Here is a 16,988-nt window from a genome sequence, read left to right as displayed (position 1 = left end):
AAGTGAGTGCCCTCCCACCCTGCAGGAGGCCTGCAGTGACGTCTGTGTGAACACACAGCCACCTGCTGGCCACAGCTGGGATGGCCACAGGCTGAGCTCAGACTTACCCTTGGGCTTTGCTGGTCATAGTCCTGTGCCAGGCCTACCTATTGAGCCCAGGTGGTGGTCTAGACACTGGGTGTCACAGCCCCACAGGATGCCACTCTCATGTGCAGGATCTACAAATCATTTTATTGAAATTGAACAAATAACACAACAGTCTTCCTAGGCTGGGGGCCATGTTCCCCAAGCCACTTCCCACATTCTAGAAGCACAGAGCTTGCACAGTACTTAAAAAACAAAAGTCACCTCTATATAGAAATCAGACTCTGCCACGACATCATCATGGACTATTTACAAACCTTCACATTATAAGTATTCCTTTTACGGTTTTTCTCTCCTATCTTTCCCTACCCAGGGGCTCTAGTACTTTCCCTTGACTGATCCTGAAGGGATGGCGGTTACTGTAAGGGAGGGGGTGGTAGGCTACTCATAACTACTGGCACCAGCCTTAGGGTGTTGTCCCTTACCACAAGGTGGTGAACAGTCCCCTCCCAATTGGAGGGGTGGAGGATTTGGTGCAAAGCCATGGGGATTAGACAGAATAGGTGGGTTGGAGTAACTCCCCATAGGCACAAGCATCCGCAGCATGTCCTAACCCCAGCCTGCACCCTCTCAATTCCTCAACTGGGGGTTTGGGGTGGGGGGGAACAATTAGTTGCAGTAGGGGGATCAGCCCAGCCCTGGGTAGAGGGAGAAGCCCCCACCCAGTCCCTACTCCTATCAATAGCCAGCAAACTGTCCATCCATCTGAAGGCGGAAACAAATGGCAGGTAGGTTGGAAGAATCAGGCTGGCACTGCCCCCAGCCTCTGTCCAACACAGGAGGAATCGAGGTAGCAAACGGCTGAAATGCTCTGACTAGGGGTTAAAAGGGAAGTGAAGGAAAGGAAGTTCCTACTTGTATACAGTGCCCACAGCCTAGGGGCTGGAAGAAGGCATACCTTGCTTGTAAAGTGCTGTAGCCTCTAGCAGGGCTAGGCCCCAGGCAAACTTGGAAGAAGGCAGACCAGGCAAGGAACCAGGTAACGGGCATTCCTGACTGGTATATGCCCTGCCGTGCTTCTTGCAGGGGTGGCTGGGGAGAGTGGGGTGCTAACTCTGCCATTGGCCTTCACCACCCACCAACCACCTCTTGTCCATACACAAACTAACACCCAACTAATATTGCGGGACTGACCCGCTCACAGCTGAAGATTATGGGCCAATGGAGTTTATTCAGGGTTGTGGCCCCAGCCTGGGCTCCTCAATGGAAGTCACACCTTGATTGAGCCTGGGAGTTTCTTGCTGGGGCAGGGGGTGCTTCCGTCTGCCACCTCCCACGGTCACACCTCATAGAGGATCACAGGGAAATCCACGTGGATGCGGGGGGGATCCAGCTTCACGATGCCCTGCCATGGAAACAGAGGCTAGTGAGGGTCAGCTCAGGGCCTCTACTTCAGGAATCTTCCTTGTTCCAGATCCCCCCCACCATGACAACAGATCCCATCTGGGTCTACCTCCACAAGCTTACTGTAGGCTCTGTGACCACTGCCCAGCCCCTCACCTGAGGAATCAGATTCTTATGCACTCGCCTCAGCTTGGCCCGCTTCTGCCCGTTCTTGGTGACGATTGTCTCCTCATAGAACTCGTGAGCGAGATCCCCATCCTCATCATAGAACATAGAGCTGCACAGAGGGAGAGGGGAACAGGCTGGGTTGGAGCCCCACACCTAGGCATGGCAAATGTCACAGGCCACAGGGAAGTCTGTGGTCTTCCTAACCCCAAGTGGGAAGAAAAGAGGATAATATGCCTGGAGAATCCTTTTTTAAAAAAATTTTTGCCGGGTACGGTGGCTCACGCCTGTAATCCCAGCACTTTGGGAGGCCAAAGCGGGCGGATCATGAGTTCAGCAGATCGAGACCATCCTGGCTAACACAGTGAAACTCTGTCTCTACTAAAAATAACAAAAATTCGCGGGTCGTGGTGGCAGGCGCCTGTAGTCTCAGCTACTCGGGAAGCTCCGTCGGAGTCTCGCTCTGTCGCCCAGGCTGGAGTGCGGTGGCGCGATCTCAGCTCGCTGCAACCTCTGCCTCCCGGGTCCAAGCAACACTCGTGCCTCAGCCTCCCAAGTAGCTGGGACTACAGGCACGCACCACCACCCTGCTAATTTTTTGTATTTTAGTAGAGACGGGGTTTTACCATGTTGCTCTGGCTGGTCTCGAACTCCTGAACTCAGGCAATCCACCCGCCTTGACCTCCCAAAGTGCTAGGATTACAAGCGTGAGCCACCATGCCTGGCATGCCTGGAGAATCCTTTGCCTGAGGTTTGGGGTCTACTAGAAGAAAGTGGAAAGAGGGGTGATGGGTGGGCAGTGCTACTATGTCAGACCCCCAAGAAGAGAGGCCACACCAGAGCACACCATCCAGGTAGCCACCAAGGCCAGTTCTCATCATTGATTTGTTCAGCAAGGGCAGCCATTCTAATATCAGGCGTTTACCCTCACCCAGGACTTCTAGAGTGGGCAGGGTGGTGGCCTGGGCATGTTGGTCTCACTGCAGAAGATGCTGCTGGCCCAGTGTCAAAGACTGAAATAGCAAATGCCTAAGCTAGGAAGAAGCCCAAAAGAATGAGGCTGTGTCTCCCCTGATCCCACACCCAAGGTGGCTGGTGAATTGCCACTGTTGGGTCTTCCTGGTGTCTACAGCCAAATCTCCAGCACGGGGAGCGCCCATGTCCAGGAGCCCACTACAGCCAAGCGAATCTGGTACTCTTGTCTGGGCCTCTGGGAGACTGGGGTGGGGATTGGGTGGGTAGGTCAGCGCTCTGGATCTGAAGAACAAAACTGGGTGAGGATCTTTTTTCCTCAGTCTTACCCCCAGTACTGGGGCCTATCCCTGCTTTCCCAGCCACTACTCTGAGAGGTTCAGTCCCACTACTGTCAGGAAAAGCAGCCTAAACAGGGTCATTATCCCCTTGGAATAACTGGGGGGAAAGGGAGTCTAGGAGCCTTCAGTATGCAGGCTGAGCCGGAAGGGATGAAAGGAAGAGATCCTGAGGTCTTATGGAGGCCCTAGCTTAGCTTTACCGTGCGGAGGGTCTGCACAGTGACAAGCCTCAGGCCCACTCTTCCCTAGGGAGACTTCCAGAGTGGCCAGGCCGCCAGGAGACCACTACCCGGCTTTCTCCACCCCTAGCCCCAATGGGGCTCAAAATATAGGGGTCGTCCTGGCTTGGCTGTAGTGGGGTACGGCGGTGGAAGTTCCCCCGTGGCGCGGGACGCCTGGCCGCCCGCCTGTTCCCCCCGCCAGGGTGGAACCATGCCCTTACCCGCGGCGCGTGAAGACGAAGGGGGGCACAGCTCGGCCCCGAGGCCGCACCAAAGCTTGCTCAGCTCCTGCTGCCTCTGAGCCGCCGCCTCCGGCCGCCGAGGCGAAGGGCCACAGGCCCCGAGCTTTGGACCCGCTGGCGCCCATGTCAGGGCCGCCGGCGCATGGCGGGCCCCGCGGCCGCTCTGCTCACAGCGCAGTCCGCTCCACCATAACCTGCCCTAGCCGCTGCTCGCAGGTGCCGCCGCCGCCGCCTTCCGCAGGCTCTGCTGTCTCCACGGAAACCTCACTTCCGCTTCCGCACGCTACCCCCTCGGATTGGCTGTTGCTCAAGTCGTGGGGACGGGACCAATGGGCGCCCTTAGATGCTGGGCATCCCAGCATGCGTTACGAGATCTCGGGTCCCAGCGAGCCGCGATCTGACCAGCTGGGACAGTTCCCACGGAGGAAAGTGGTGGCAGTGAGTCCTCCCGGTCTCTTGGGTGTATTTGGCGGCTCCCACGTCCCCCAACACCTGAATTCAGGCCTAGCAGGCCTTCTCAACCACCAATCCTCAACCAGCACTTCAGGGCCTAAGGCCAGACCGCTGGGTGCCCATCTGGCTTCTATTTTCACAGCTGTATTTTTGCGATTGCCCCGCTTATGTGAACTAACAAAGTTGAAGGAAAATTAAGGAACTGGCCAGATTCGCGTAGTTACATTCAGGTGTGAAGAACTTCGAATTCAGAGTTTTCAAACCCAGCAGAGTCCATGCTTTAATGAAAGCAAGAATTGTTAACAGCTATATCCTCAATGCCATGAGCAGTGTCTAGTCCACGGTGGCAGCTCAGTATTTGGTGAAGGGGTTATACCACACCTTCTCCCAGAGCGTGGTGTGTGTGTTGAAGGGATGGTTTCTCGGTTGTTTTTGTTTTTTTGAGATGGAGTTTCACTCTTGTTGCCCAGGATAATGTGCAGTGGCACGATCTCGGCTCACTGCAGCCTCCGCCTCCAGGGTTCAAGCGATTCTCCTGCCTCAGCCTCCCGAGTAGCTGGGATTACAGGCATCCACTACCATGCCTGGCTATTTTTAAAAAAAAATTTTAGTAGACAGGTTTCACCATGCTGGTCAGGCCATCTTGAACCCCTAACCTCAGGTGATATACCCGCCTTGGCCTCCCAAAGTGCTGGGATTACAGGCCTGAGCCACTGCACCTGGCCTTTTTTTTTTTTTTTTTTGAGACGGAGTCTTGCTCTATCGGAGTGCAGTGGTGTGATCTCCAGTCACTGCAAACTCTGCCTGCCGGGTTCAAGTGATTCTCCTGCCTCAGCTTCCTGAGTAGCTGGGACTAGAGGTGCCCTGCCCAGCACCATGCCCAGCTAAATCTTTTTTTGTATTTTTGGTAGAGATGGGTTTCACCATGTTGGCCAGGCTTGCCTTGAACTGCTGGCCTCAAGTGATCCGCCCGCCTAGCCCACCCAAAGTGTTGGGATTACAGGCGTGAGCCACCATGCCTGGCCAGTTTCCCTGAGTTCTAACTGCAGTCCATTCTTGTTTCCACCACAACCTGAGCCCCAGGGAGCTGAGTGATGACCGAGTATATATGCATACTACATCTTCTTCACAGACTGGTCCATGGTGACTTTGCAAGACACCTGTGAGCCTGTCCATCACCCTTGGCAACTTCTGGCACCATGAGGGGCAACTGCAGCTCTCCACCTATAATAGAGAGTCCAGGCTGGGCGGGGTGGCTCACACCTGTAATCCCAACACTTTGGGAGGCCAAGTTGGGAGGATCCTGGGCAACACAGGGAGACTCATGTCTCTACAAAAACTTTGTATGTATAAAAGATTCCAACAGTAGGAGGATCTTTAAATCTTTATTCAGCCAATTCTTAGGCCCCAGGCCCTGATGATGACTGTCACCCCCACCCCTTTCCCCACAGGAGGCATTTAGCTGAGGCCACCACACATTACATACATTCATACACTTCATGAAAAATACCTGAGGGAGAGACCCTGGCTTTGATTAGCAAATAAGGTATGAACCTGGGCCAGTGCCTACATTTACACAGACCCTGGCCCAGGAACATCCTCCTCATATGAGGCATTAAGGCACTTGGTGCACTGTGAGCCAGCACTCCCTGACCTCAGGGTGTGTGAGGAGTTGGCACTATAGAGAGAAACCAAGACTCTTCCTCAATGCCTGCCTTATTCTGAACACCTACCCTTAGCTCTGATAAGGATATCCTGAGACCACATTCAAGATCCAAAACCTTTCCCCATAGATGAGGGCCCTCACCCCTGCAAACACGACCCTGTTCTGTTTGTAGCATCTCCAAGATTCTCACTTCTGAGACACAAATTGAAGAGACTTCTGTCTGCTCCACTCCTGCTGCAGGCCTGGAGCAGCTTCTCAGGGCAGCCCTGGCCCACCAAGGCCCAGTAATGAGGGGCAGAGGGGTGCAAGGGGTGCAGAGCCATACCTGGCTATACCCACAGGTGGACACAGGGGGCAAGCTCCTTCGCTGTTCTCTGGGCTCATTCCCCCAGCAGAGGAGAGCCTCCATGCACACTCATTCCACAGGCCCCACTGGCCCTGTCACACTCACACGGCATGCACTTGGTGCTGCCTGCTCTCCGCCTTCCACCTGGGGGTACAAGAGGTCACCCGAGGGGGCAGGCGTGCAGGGCCTCTTGGATCTTCTGGCGGCAATAGGAGTACTTCTGCAGGATCTGGCGGAGGTGCTCCTCCTCCTCCCGCTGCAGGATACGCAGGAAGTTATGTAGTTCAGGCATGCTGAAGGCGTCCCACTGCAAGGGGCGAAAGGGGAGTGTACAGGCTGCAGAAGGGATGGCCAAGTCAGCAGACCCTCCCCAGAGAAGACTAGCACCTCATGTTCACACAAGCTAGGACTAGGCTTTCTGATGTCAGGCTTTTGGCTGAATGATCTCTGCTAGGATCCCTGACAGCAGTTTGTATGGAAGATGGGCCCTACAAAATGGTCACCTTATTGAGGCAACCAAATCAGATGTTCTCCAATTACCTGTGGACAGGTCAGGCACATTCTGAGTCTAATTCCACTCCACAGGCCTAATACCTTGAAGCCAGAAAGCTTCCAGGTAAAAAGTCTGAAGGGGGCCTCCTCATGTCATTAGATGGACTCCTGGATCTCCAGATTTTCCACACCAGGAAAGACCAAAGCACCAAGACAATTCTTCCTGGCTTCTTGGGACAACCCTAGGCTTTGGTATGAGTGGTCTGGAAGCCTTTGCTTTAGTTACAATGCCTATACACTCCTGGAACTGTTTTGCAGGGCTTGTCCTCCAGCACATTTCCTCCTCCAAGCCTTACTGTAGCTACAGCCCATCAGTCCCATCTAGTGACAACCAAGAAACTAAGGAGAACCATGTACTCACGTTCACCTCCCCAGAGTCATTTTCCTTCAGGACGAAGGTCAGGGCCTTGTCACTGGGCCCTGCCAGGAGCCGCAGCCGCAGGGGCTGCTCATCATCCAACAGCTTTCGCAAGTACACTGTGAAGGGGAAGTAATGATCAGAGACAGGGCCAGCTGCTCAGCCCCTGCATGCACAGATGCATGCATATATACCCTCACATAGAGCAGGGTGGGGTGGGAATCCCACCTTGGCCGTGACGCTCAGCCCGCTCAAAGAGTGCAAACTTGCGGGGGTCATCCACCACCAAGAACTTTCGCAGCAGGGCCTCAATGACTTCACGTGCCCTTGTGCGTGACAGCACATGCAGGTGCTTGACAGCATCCTTGGGCAGGTAAAAGGAAGTGCGGCGCCTGACACTTGTGCTCCGTCCTGGGCCCCGCCGGGCATCCTGCAAGGAGGGTGGCTTCTTGCTGGAGGGCACAGAGACAGGGCGCACCAGCTTCAGCTGAACCTTGATGAAGCCTGTGTAAGAACCGTCCTTGTTCTAAAGAAACAGAGAAATCAAACCTTGATAGTAGGTTCCAGGTGAGATGTCAGTCTACTTGGGGCTAGGCTGGGTATGCACAAATTACTGCTTGGGCCTACCCAAGATAACCTCAGTTGTGACCCTCTGGGTATCAGGCACACAGCTGGGTACCTGCTCCTCCCCACACTCCTTTTCTGCACAGTCAACTCACCAAGCTCATGAAGAGGTTGCTATTGATCTGGGCATTGTACTCCTTGATCTTCTGCTCAATCTCAGCTTGAGAAAGGTCAGGTGTCTCCCACTCCACAGGCTCATCCTGCAAGATGGGCCAGCATGGACACAGGGCCCTTGAGGAACCCAGAGCTTCTCTGAAAAATGGCCTCTGGGGCAGTCCTTAGAAACTGACTGCCTTTGGCCCCCCGTCCCTGATGTATATATATACATAGCTGCCAGCTGGTGCCCACCCTGAACCCACTACTGCTCCTGGTTCTGCATGCTATGGGTGGATAAGAGAAAGGCAGAATCATTTGGCTTCTCTCTGCTGCCTGCCTAGGGCCTCAGCACTGAATGTAGCCCTAAGGATACCACAGAAGCAGGGGCAACTGAAGGAGCATGGCCAGGGGACAGGAACAGCTGAGGGACTCTGAAGAGGGAGTCTCATTTAAAGTAAAATCTGGTTGGGTGTGGTGGCTCACATCTGCAGTCCCAGCATTTTGGGAGGCCAAGGTAGGAGGATCACTTGATCCTCAGGAGTTTGAGACCAGCTTGGGCAACATAGCAAGACCTCATCTCTACTAAAAAAAGAAAAAACCGGCCGGGCGCGGTGGCTCAAGCCTGTAATCCCAGCATTTGGGAGGCCAAGACGGGCGGATCACGAGGTCAGGAGATCAAGACCATCCTGGCTAACACGGTGAAACCCCGTCTCTACTAAAATACAAAAAACTAGCCGGGCGAGGTGGCGGTGCCTGTAGTCCCAGCTACTCGGGAGGCTGAGGCAGGAGAATGGCGTGAACCCGGGAGGCGGAGCTTGCAGTGAGCTGAGATCTGGCCACTGCACTCCAGCCTGGGCAACAGAGTGAGACTCCGTCTCAAAAAAAAAAAAAAAAAAAAAAAACCAATTAGCCGGGTGTGGTGGTGTGTGCCTGTAGTCCCAACTGTTCAGGAGGCTGAGGTGGGAGGATCGTTTGAGCCCTGGAGATTGCAGCTACAGTGAACTATTATCGTGTCATTGCACTCCAGCCTGGGGAACTGAGTGAGACCCTGCTTCAAAAAACAAAAAACTAAAACAGGCTGGGCATGCTGGCTCATGCCTGTAATTCCAGCACTTTGGGAGGCCAAGGCGGGTGGATCACCTGAGGTTGGGAATTCGAGACCAGCCTGACCAACATGGAGAAACCCCGTCTCTACTAAAAATACAAAATTAGCCAGGCGTGGTAGCACATGCCTGTAATCCCAGCTACTCAGGAGGCTGGGACAGGAGAATTGCTTGAACCCAGGAGGCGGAGGTGGCAGTGAACTGAGATCACGCCATTGCACTCCAGCCTGGGCAACAAGAGTGAAACTCGGTCTCGGAAAAAAAAAAAAATCACACCTCAATTGCACATTCTGATCACAGCACCCTAGTTGAGTTGGAGTGAGGGTTTGTCCTGGAGAAAGCAGCCTATTTTTCTCCTCTGCCCCGGCACAGGGCCATGACCCACTGCAGGTGAGAAGAGTGGAGAGTGGTGCACATCAGTAGTCCAGCCACCAGTGGACAGAGTAGTACTTGGAGCCAGCTCTCCACGTCTCATACATAGTGAGAAAAATCACTGTGACATGATGTTTAATCTTGACCCAAGCTGCACATAAAGGCAGCTTTAGGCCAGGCTCCAATCTGCCAGAGGTACACAGGCAGCTTCCTTGTGGGTTTCTGCACCTGCCAGTGCTGTCCAGAGATTTGGCTGAAAGATTTTTTTTTTTTGAGACAAAGCCTCACTCTGTCGCCCAACCTGGAGTACAGTGGCTGGATCTTGGCTCACTGCAAGCTCTGCCTCCCGGGTTCAAGCGATTCTCCTGCCTCAGCCTCCCGAGTAGCTGGGACTACAGGCGCACGCCACAACACCACCCAGCTAATTTTTGTATTTTTAGTAGAGCTGGGGTTTCACCACGTTGGCCAGGATGGTCTTGAACTCCGGAGACCTCAAGTGTTCCACCTGCCTTGGCCTCCCGAAGTGCTGGGATTACAGGCATGAACCACTGAACCCGGCCCAAAGATTTTTTTTTTTTGAGAAGGAGTCTCGCTCTGTCGCCCAGGCTGGAGTGCAGTGACTGGATCTCAGCTCACTGCAAACTCCGCCTCCCGGGTTTATGCCATTCTCCTGCCTCAGCCTCCCAAGTAGCTGGGACTACAGGCGCCCACCACCTCGCCCGGCTAGTTTTTTGTATTTTTTAGTAGAGACGGGGTTTCACCATGTTAGCCAGGATGGTCTTGATCTTGTGACCTCGTGATCTGCCTGTCTCGGCCTCGCAAAGTGCTGGGATTACAGGCTTGAGCCACCGCGCCCGGCCAAGATTTTTAACTCCACCACTCACTCCCCACCTCATCTAGGGACTAGATTCTTGCCGGAAGGGTGGAGTGTGGGACAGGGCAGCCAGGCCTCTGAACTGACTTTCTTCTCCCAGACTCCCTTGGTTGGCCCCATTGCATCAGCCTAACTTCCTGTTGATGTCAGACAGGCCCTAGTTAGAATGGGAGTGTCACAGACACAGCTAAGCTCAGCACTGACCAATATTTTGTCCCAGAAGAATTCCCACAAGGTTTCCTGTAGAATGATCTTGTGCCCAGCCCAGGAGAGCCAGGGTTCTCCCTGACTCCGCCCTGGAGTCCCCTTAAGCGCTTAAACCATCTGATGGGGACAAATGGAGAGGACAGATGAGGGAGCAGGGTGGAGCCTTTTAGCAGAATGCTCCTCACCCAGAACCCGCTGCTATTCTGCAGCCAGCAAGGATGTGGGGCTGAGAACTGAGGCCAGGGCCTCACAGGAAAAAGGTAAAGGGGGAGGGGTGGGAACTAAACCTCATTTGCTTCCCCAAGTATCCAAAGGTCTCCTGGATGGAGAAGAGCATTGGAGTGAAAACCCCAGCACAAACCTTACTGGGGACAGTGGGCAACCTTGTCGGGTTAGTGAAAAAAAATGGTGTGGCCCTGGAAAAAATGAGGGCCAGAGGCTGTGAATAAAGCAGTGGATGTGTTTGTTCAGTACACCAATGGGAAGAAGCAACCAGATGGGAGGAGTACTAGGGGTAGAAGAAATGCCAGGCAGATTCTAGTACCAGGGCAAGAAGGAAGATCACTTTGTTTGCAGAACAGGGAGGGCACAGGGATGGCTCTGAGCTCCTACCTAAGAATGAGAAAGCTTGCTCCTTCTTCCCTTCCTGGATGACCCAGGAGCCCTGGGTTGGGATGCAGTGACCTCATTTCCAGCCCCTTCCCTTCTGGAAATGAACTTCCCTATCTTCACTCAGAAAACAAGGGACTTGGACTAGAGGCACTACACAGCCCTTCCAGGATTCTAAAGGAGTAAGAGTTTCTTCTTCTGTTTCCAAGGCTGCCTGCTAGAAGAGGGCTTCAACAGCCATCCCAGTTGGATGCACAGCAGGACCATGGAATTTCCCTTCTGCACCATAGGGACCCACCCTCCACTCTACCACTGTCCATGAAAACTGTTTTTGTTTTGTTTTTTGAGATGGAGTCTTGCTCTGTTGTCCAGGCTGGAGTGCAGTGGTGTGATCTCAGCTCACTGCAATCTCTGCCTCCTGGGTTCAGGCAATTCTCTGCCTCAGCCTCCCAAGTAGCTGGGATTACAGGTGCCTGCCAACACACCTGGCTAATTTTTTGTATTTTTAGTCGAGATGGGGTTTCACCATTTTGGCCAGGCTGGTCTTGAACTCCTGACCTCGTGATCCACCCACCTCAGCTTCCCAAAGTGCTGGGATTAAAGGTGTGAGCCACTGCGCCCGGCCTAAAACTGATGGTTTTATTTTACATACGACTTAGGACTTCTTAGCCTCCTTTTCTTTCTTTTTTTTTTTTTTGACAGAGTCTTGCTCTCTCGTCCAGGCTGGAGTGCAGTGGCCCGATCTTGACTCACTGCAACATCCATCTTCTGGGTTCAAGTGATTCTCCTGCCTCAGCTTCCCCAGTAGCTGGGATAACAGGTATACACCACCATGGCCGGCTAATTTTTTTGTATTTTCAGTAGAGACAGGGTTTTGCTGTGTTGGCCTGGTTGGTCTTGAACTCTCGGCGTCAAGTGATACGCCTGCCTTGGTCTCCCAAAATGCTGAGATTACAGGCATGAGCCACCAAGCCCAGCCTTCTTTCTTTTTTTTTGAGACAGAATCTTACCCTGTCACCCAGGCAGAAGTGCAGTGGCGCGATCTTGGCTGACTGCAACCTTTGCCTCCCGGTTGAAGTGATTCACAGTCTCCCAAGTAGCTGGGACTACAGGCACACAACACCATGTCTGGCTAATTTTTGTATGTTTAGTAGAGACAGGGTTTCACCATGTTGGCCAGGCTGGCCTCGAATTCCTGACTGCAAATGATCCGCCTGCCTCGGCCTCCCAAAGCATTGGCATTAGAGGTGTGAGCCACCGCACTTGGCTTCCTTTATTTTTGAGACAGTCTCGCTCTGTCACTCAGGCTGGAGTGCAGTGGCACGATCTTGGCTCACTGCAACCTCTGCCTCCCAGGTTCAAGTGATCCTCCTGCCTCACCCTCCCAAGTAGCTGGGATTACAGGTGTGTGCCTCTGTGGCTAGCCCTCCTTTTCAATTGGTTAGTGTCTTGTGGTTTTCCCACCTTTCCAAAGTGGAAAATGGCTCAGGACTGAGTGACATGAAGACAAGCCCAGGGGTTTACACTCAACCCTTGCACCCAAGCTCTGGGCTAAGATTTTGGGGTGCTGAGCACTACCCCTTTTGTAAGGAATTTTGTAAAATTTTATCCAAAGCATCACTCACAACTCCACTTTCTTTACTTAAATAAGGATTTCTGCCCCATTGCTGCCAGGCATACTGAGCTTCACAGTCCCTATTTCTTTTTCCTGGTGCCTGGGCCTGGTTCTCTGAGCCTGGTGGTCACACCCATGGCATCTGGCACAGAGTTCTCTAATAATGGGGATACCTAGGAGGTTCCGAGACACCTTACAGTCCTGGGTTAGTAACCTGGATCTCTTTCCACCTCTTTAGGTATTTTATAATCTACCCTTCCCCCTTCTTGTGGGTAAAGTGCTCCTGAATGCTTATGGTCCAAAATAAGACTTCTTTCCTATCCATTTCCAAATCTTTCTCCAGATCCAACCTAGAGGAAGGGATCAGAATCTTTCACATTCCAGCAGCTGGTGACAGGCTAGAACAGGGAAGAGGCGAGGGCTCAGCTGGCTCCATAAAGGAGTGTATATGGAGGAGCAGGATCTCTCTCTACCTCTCAGTTTTCCTAAACATAGTTCTCAATTCCTGGCGAGGACTCCTCCCTCTCCACTTCCTCCCCTAGTCTCCCCAAGGAGGGAGCAGGAGCATCTGAACTCGGAAATCGAGGTGCTAGTCCAGACTGCTCGGTCGGCTTTACTCATAGCTTGATAATGACCGGCTCAGGTCTACCACAAGCCACACAGCTGCTTTCCCTGTTCAACCTGTCTGTGACAGAAACCACGGGGGCCCAGGCAACCAGTATCGAGGCGGTGGAATCGGGGTCTTACACACAGTTCCGCGGGCAGGCCACCGGCCAGGACACGCGGGGAGCCACGTAGCCGGGAGGGTGGGGCTGCCCACCGACCCAGGACGCGGCAACGGACCGGGGAGGGCGGAGCTTCAGCAACCGCCTCCCGCCCCCCGCCGGCACCCCCGGGCTCCCACCTGGTCCCGGCGCGGCCTGCGCGCTAGCGAGGTTCGCGCGGTGAAGTACTGCTCGAGCTCCGAGTCTGAGTCCTCTTGGCTGCAGTAGCCACTGCTCGTCGTGCTGCTCCAGGTCATCTCGAAAGAAGGCGTCTCCGCCTCGCCCATCGCCGCACCCGCCCGTCCCCCTGGTCCCGCGCGTCCGTAGCCGCCAACCACCGCCCCGGTCGCGTGCGTGCGTGTACGCGTGTCAGTGTGCGCGTGCGCCTGGGCCAGCGCCGCGCCGCAACCGTTAAGACTGAAACGTAGATCGCCGGGAACTAGCTCTTGTGTCATTGAGGGAGGAACGCCGGGGCGGGGACACGCACACTTAGCTTCGAGGAATGACCTCATCGCTCCGGCAGCTCCACTCAGAGACCCCACCTACCACAGGGAACGGGGCGGGTGCCAGCGTCCGCGCAAGCGCACAAGGCGAGGGCGGGAAGGTGCGGGAAGTGCGCGTGCGTGGAGCCTGCGTCCGCCTTGGCCCGGGTCTGCTAGAAGCCGGTGGAGTCCTTGCGGAACCGGCAATCCAGGCACCCCTCCCAGGCGTCGCTCAGAATTAGCCTCTCTCTGCCGCCGGGAAATCGGCACTTAGAACGCTCCTTGCGTGCAGCACCCAGGCAGCCCTCGAGAATGCCTGCGCTGTGGCCTGCCCGTCCTCGCCCTTCCCATACGCCCTCGGCCCCGCGCTCACCACGTTCGTGTCCCGCTCCACCGCGGGTTCCCAGCCCAGGTCCCGGGGCCCGCAGCAGTCCAGGCAGACGAGCGCGCGGCAGCGGTAGTGGCAGGTGAACTTGCAATCTGTAGAGAGGCCTGGCCGTGAGGCGGAGGAGTCCCAGGTCGGGGAAATGTCCCGGAGATTGAAGGGAAGCCCCAGGAAGAGGGCCGTTGCCCGCCAGGCTCCGCAAGCCCGGCCTCAGTGTTTTACCTCACACTGCTATGCGGACTTTAATGTTGGCCACCCTGGGCGTCTGGAAACCGGCCGGAAGGCCACAGCAGAGGCCTGCTCAACAGTTGGATCTCTGTCGCCTAGCACAGAGCTTCCCCTTTCCTCATTGGCAATTAAAAAAAAAAAACAAAAACAGGAGTCTTACTTTTGTCACCCAGGCTGGAGTGCAATGGCGCGATTTCGGCTCGCTGCAACCTCCGCCTCCTGGGTTCAAGCGATTCTTCTGCCTCAGCCTCCCGAGTACCTGGGATTACAGGCGCCCGCCACCACGCCCAGCTAATTTTTGTATTTTTAGCAGAGACGGGGTTTCACCATATTAGCCAGGCTGGTCTCGAACTCGTGACCTCAGGTGATCCACCGGCCTCAGCCTCCCAAAGTGCTGGGACTACAGGCGTGAGCCACCGCGCCTGGCCCTTCATTGGGAACTTCTATGGAATACATCTGCCCATTTACTTGACGGAAAAACTAAACACCTTTAACCTACGTCTGCCCTCTGGTTGTCATCTGTCTCTGCTCCCCTCAGACCAAAACATTGGTCTCTATACACTCTAATCCTTCGCCTTCACTCTCCCGTCTACCCACTTCAGCCAGGCTTGCCTCTCCCTCCAGGAAACTGCCCAGGACAGGGTCCTCAGCGATCTATGTGCTGCCAAATGGAATGCAGTGTTCCATTCTCCATTCTCACCCCCTCAGCATCATTTGAAGCTTGCTCCCTTTGACTCCCAGGGGCTACACTGCCAGTTTTCCTCCTACCCCCCTGCAGTTCCTGCTCAGCTCCTTTGCAGATTCTGACTCAACTTCCGTATCTCACGATGAAGTCTGGGCTCAGTCCTGATCGCTGGCCTGGTCTGTCTACACAGTCTTCTGCCCCAGATCCACAGCTGAAACACTGACACTCAGATTAGATCCTCCGTGCCAGTACCTTCACTAGGATGTCTAAAAGACGTTTCAAGTGAACATGGCCAAAATTTAATTCCCTTTTCTTCCACCTCACTGCTACCCTTGCCCAGCTTCCTCTTTGCAGCAAAAATGGCCACTATGCTCCCAGTTACTGGAAACAAAAACCCAAACTTATCTTTGATTCTCCCCTTGTCTCTACCTCTGATAAACATGCCCAAATCATCCTGCTTCTTATCTCCATGGCCACTTTATTTCTCTTTGAGAATGCTGCAGTGTCCCAGCCTTTTTCTTCCTTCCTTCCTTCTTCCTTTTTTTTTTTTTTTTTTTGAGACAGAGTCTCAATCTGTCCCCAAGGCTGGAGGGCAGTGGCGTGATCTCAGCTCACTGCAACCTCTGCCTCCTGGGTTCAAGCAATTCTCCCACCTCAACCTCCTGAGTAGCCGGGATTACAGGCACCCGCCACCATGCCTCGCTAATTTTTTTGTATTTTTAGTAGAGACGGGGTTTCACCATATTGGCCAGGCTGGTCTTGAACTCCTGACCTCAGGTGATCCACCTGCCTCAGCCTTCCAAAGTACTGGAATTACAGGCCTGAGCCACTGTGCTCGGCCCTTGTTTATTCTTTGTATTCTGTCACAACTTTGTGCTCCCCCCTGCTGAATGTGTGATGTCCTCTTGTACCAGATGAGAGGGTCTCCATGCACATACAGACCTGGGACACCATCCATCCACTAGTTCCTAAATGGGTCAGAGCACTGATGCTCAACCCAGACTCCATGTTACAATAATTTGGGGATTTTTAAAAATTTACTGCTGCCTAGAGTCCACTCCCAGCAGCTGATTCAATGGGTCTGAGGTGGGATCCAGGCTAGAGGGTGGGAGGGCTGTAAAAGCGCCCCTGGTGATTCCAGCTGGTATCTAGCTAGGGGAGAGCAACCTTTGCTTGCTGGCGATTCCCAGGGGTGCAGAAGGACTGCTGGGTGTGTGACTGCCTTCCATATTTTAGCATCTGATTCAAGGGTGTTTGCTAAATACTCAACAAAACTCCTGCTTGCAGGGGGCACACCCAAGGTTCTAACTTTTTCCAGGCTCCCTCCCATAGGTGGGTAACTTCCCTTCACCCCAAAGGTTCTGGAGGGGGTCACAGTGAGTGAATGTTTGAGAAGAGGCAAGCCTGGGAAGATGGACTCCGAGGACAGTAGGCACAAACCCTTTCTCAAGAAAGGCCAAGGCATTTTAAAGATGAGAAACTTGAAATCAGCATATTTTTATATAAGCTGCCACCTCTACTCATCTGTGCCCCCAATACTAGTGGAGTGCGACAAGCAATAAACAATTTTCACGCACTCTTCAGCGATGGGGCGAAAGTAACGGAAAAGTAACGGACCTCGGGAGCTGTCCCCACCGACCCCCTCTGCCGCAACTTGACCCTCGCGGGGCCCGCTACTCACGCGCGCACTGCAGGCCCTTGCGCACGACGCCCCAGATGAAGTCGCCACAGAGGTCGCACCACGTGTGCGTGGCGGGCCCAGCGGGCTGGAAGCGGTGGCCACGGCCCGGGACCAGCTGCCGTGCGGGGTTGCACGTGGTACCCCGCGCGATGCGCAGCGCGTTGGCACGCTCCAGCCGGGTGCGGCCCTGCCCAGCGCGCCCAGCAGGTGCCAGCTCCCGCAGCTCAATGAGCTCAGGCTCCGCCGACATGGCCCGGTCGGGCCGGTGCTTCGCTGGCTTTGGGCGCTAGCAAGAGCGGGCCGGGCGGGGCCACAGGGCGGGCCCCGACTTCAGCGCCGCCCCCAGGATCTAAGCTGGGCGGCGGGAAGGAGCTGAGGAGAGCCGTGCAATGGAAACCTGGGTGCGGGGACTCTGGGGCCCGAAGGCGGGGCTAGGCGCGCTCTCCCAGAGCCCGCGCC

At 54.5% G+C, this 16,988-nt stretch overlaps 2 protein-coding genes across 8 annotated transcripts; both read right to left on the bottom strand.

Moving 5' to 3' along the window:
- Positions 1 to 210: 210 nt before the first annotated feature.
- Positions 211 to 3,727, bottom strand: TUSC2 (tumor suppressor 2, mitochondrial calcium regulator). The gene is made up of 3 exons (XM_017867991.1): positions 3,409 to 3,727; positions 1,645 to 1,765; positions 211 to 1,489 (listed from the first exon to the last, which is right to left on the bottom strand). Exons 1-3 carry the CDS (start codon positions 3,552 to 3,554, stop codon positions 1,424 to 1,426), a joined length of 333 nt encoding a protein of 110 aa, XP_017723480.1. The 5' UTR covers positions 3,555 to 3,727; the 3' UTR covers positions 211 to 1,423.
- Positions 3,728 to 5,250: 1,523 nt separating this feature from the next.
- Positions 5,251 to 16,949, bottom strand: RASSF1 (Ras association domain family member 1). Of its 7 annotated transcripts, none has more exons than XM_017867979.1 (7): positions 16,530 to 16,949; positions 13,924 to 14,030; positions 13,209 to 13,610; positions 7,524 to 7,628; positions 7,033 to 7,330; positions 6,808 to 6,923; positions 5,251 to 6,201 (listed from the first exon to the last, which is right to left on the bottom strand). In XM_017867979.1, exons 1-7 carry the CDS (start codon positions 16,777 to 16,779, stop codon positions 6,055 to 6,057), a joined length of 1,425 nt encoding a protein of 474 aa, XP_017723468.1. In that variant the 5' UTR covers positions 16,780 to 16,949; the 3' UTR covers positions 5,251 to 6,054. The 7 variants fall into 7 exon arrangements, with proteins under 7 accessions (XP_017723468.1, XP_017723472.1, XP_017723471.1 ...); XM_017867983.1 differs by lacking the exon at positions 16,530 to 16,949 and adding an exon at positions 14,158 to 14,332 and having other exon boundaries at positions 13,209 to 13,485; XM_017867982.1 differs by lacking the exon at positions 13,209 to 13,610 and having other exon boundaries at positions 16,530 to 16,946.
- Between the last annotated feature and the right edge of the window lie 39 nt (positions 16,950 to 16,988).

The sequence above is a fragment of the Rhinopithecus bieti genome, unplaced genomic scaffold (assembly GCF_001698545.2).
Source record: "Rhinopithecus bieti isolate Rb0 unplaced genomic scaffold, ASM169854v2 scaffold_3875, whole genome shotgun sequence".
NCBI classification, from domain to species: Eukaryota; Metazoa; Chordata; class Mammalia; order Primates; family Cercopithecidae; genus Rhinopithecus; species Rhinopithecus bieti.
The sequence above is the reverse complement of the archived record's forward strand: the minus strand, read 5'-3'. Positions and strand labels throughout refer to the sequence as shown.

What these genes read in the sequence shown, in the direction of transcription:
- TUSC2 (XM_017867991.1), bottom strand. Translation starts at nt 3,554, where the DNA reads ATGGGCGCCAGCGGGTCCAAAGCTCGGGGCCTGTGGCCCTTCGCCTCG. An exon ending in TTCGTCTTCACGCGCCGCGG is followed by an intron (nt 1,766 to 3,408) that starts GTAAGGGCATGG and finishes CCCTCTGTGCAG; the next exon opens with CTCTATGTTCTATGATGAGG. An exon ending in ATAAGAATCTGATTCCTCAG is followed by an intron (nt 1,490 to 1,644) that starts GTGAGGGGCTGG and finishes TTTCCATGGCAG; the next exon opens with GGCATCGTGAAGCTGGATCC.
- RASSF1 (XM_017867979.1), bottom strand. Translation starts at nt 16,779, where the DNA reads ATGTCGGCGGAGCCTGAGCTCATTGAGCTGCGGGAGCTGGCACCTGCT. An exon ending in GCAGGCCGCGCCGGGACCAG is followed by an intron (nt 7,629 to 13,208) that starts GTGGGAGCCCGG and finishes CCCATCTTGCAG; the next exon opens with GATGAGCCTGTGGAGTGGGA. An exon ending in ATGACTCTGGGGAGGTGAAC is followed by an intron (nt 6,202 to 6,807) that starts GTGAGTACATGG and finishes CGCCCCTTGCAG; the next exon opens with TGGGACGCCTTCAGCATGCC.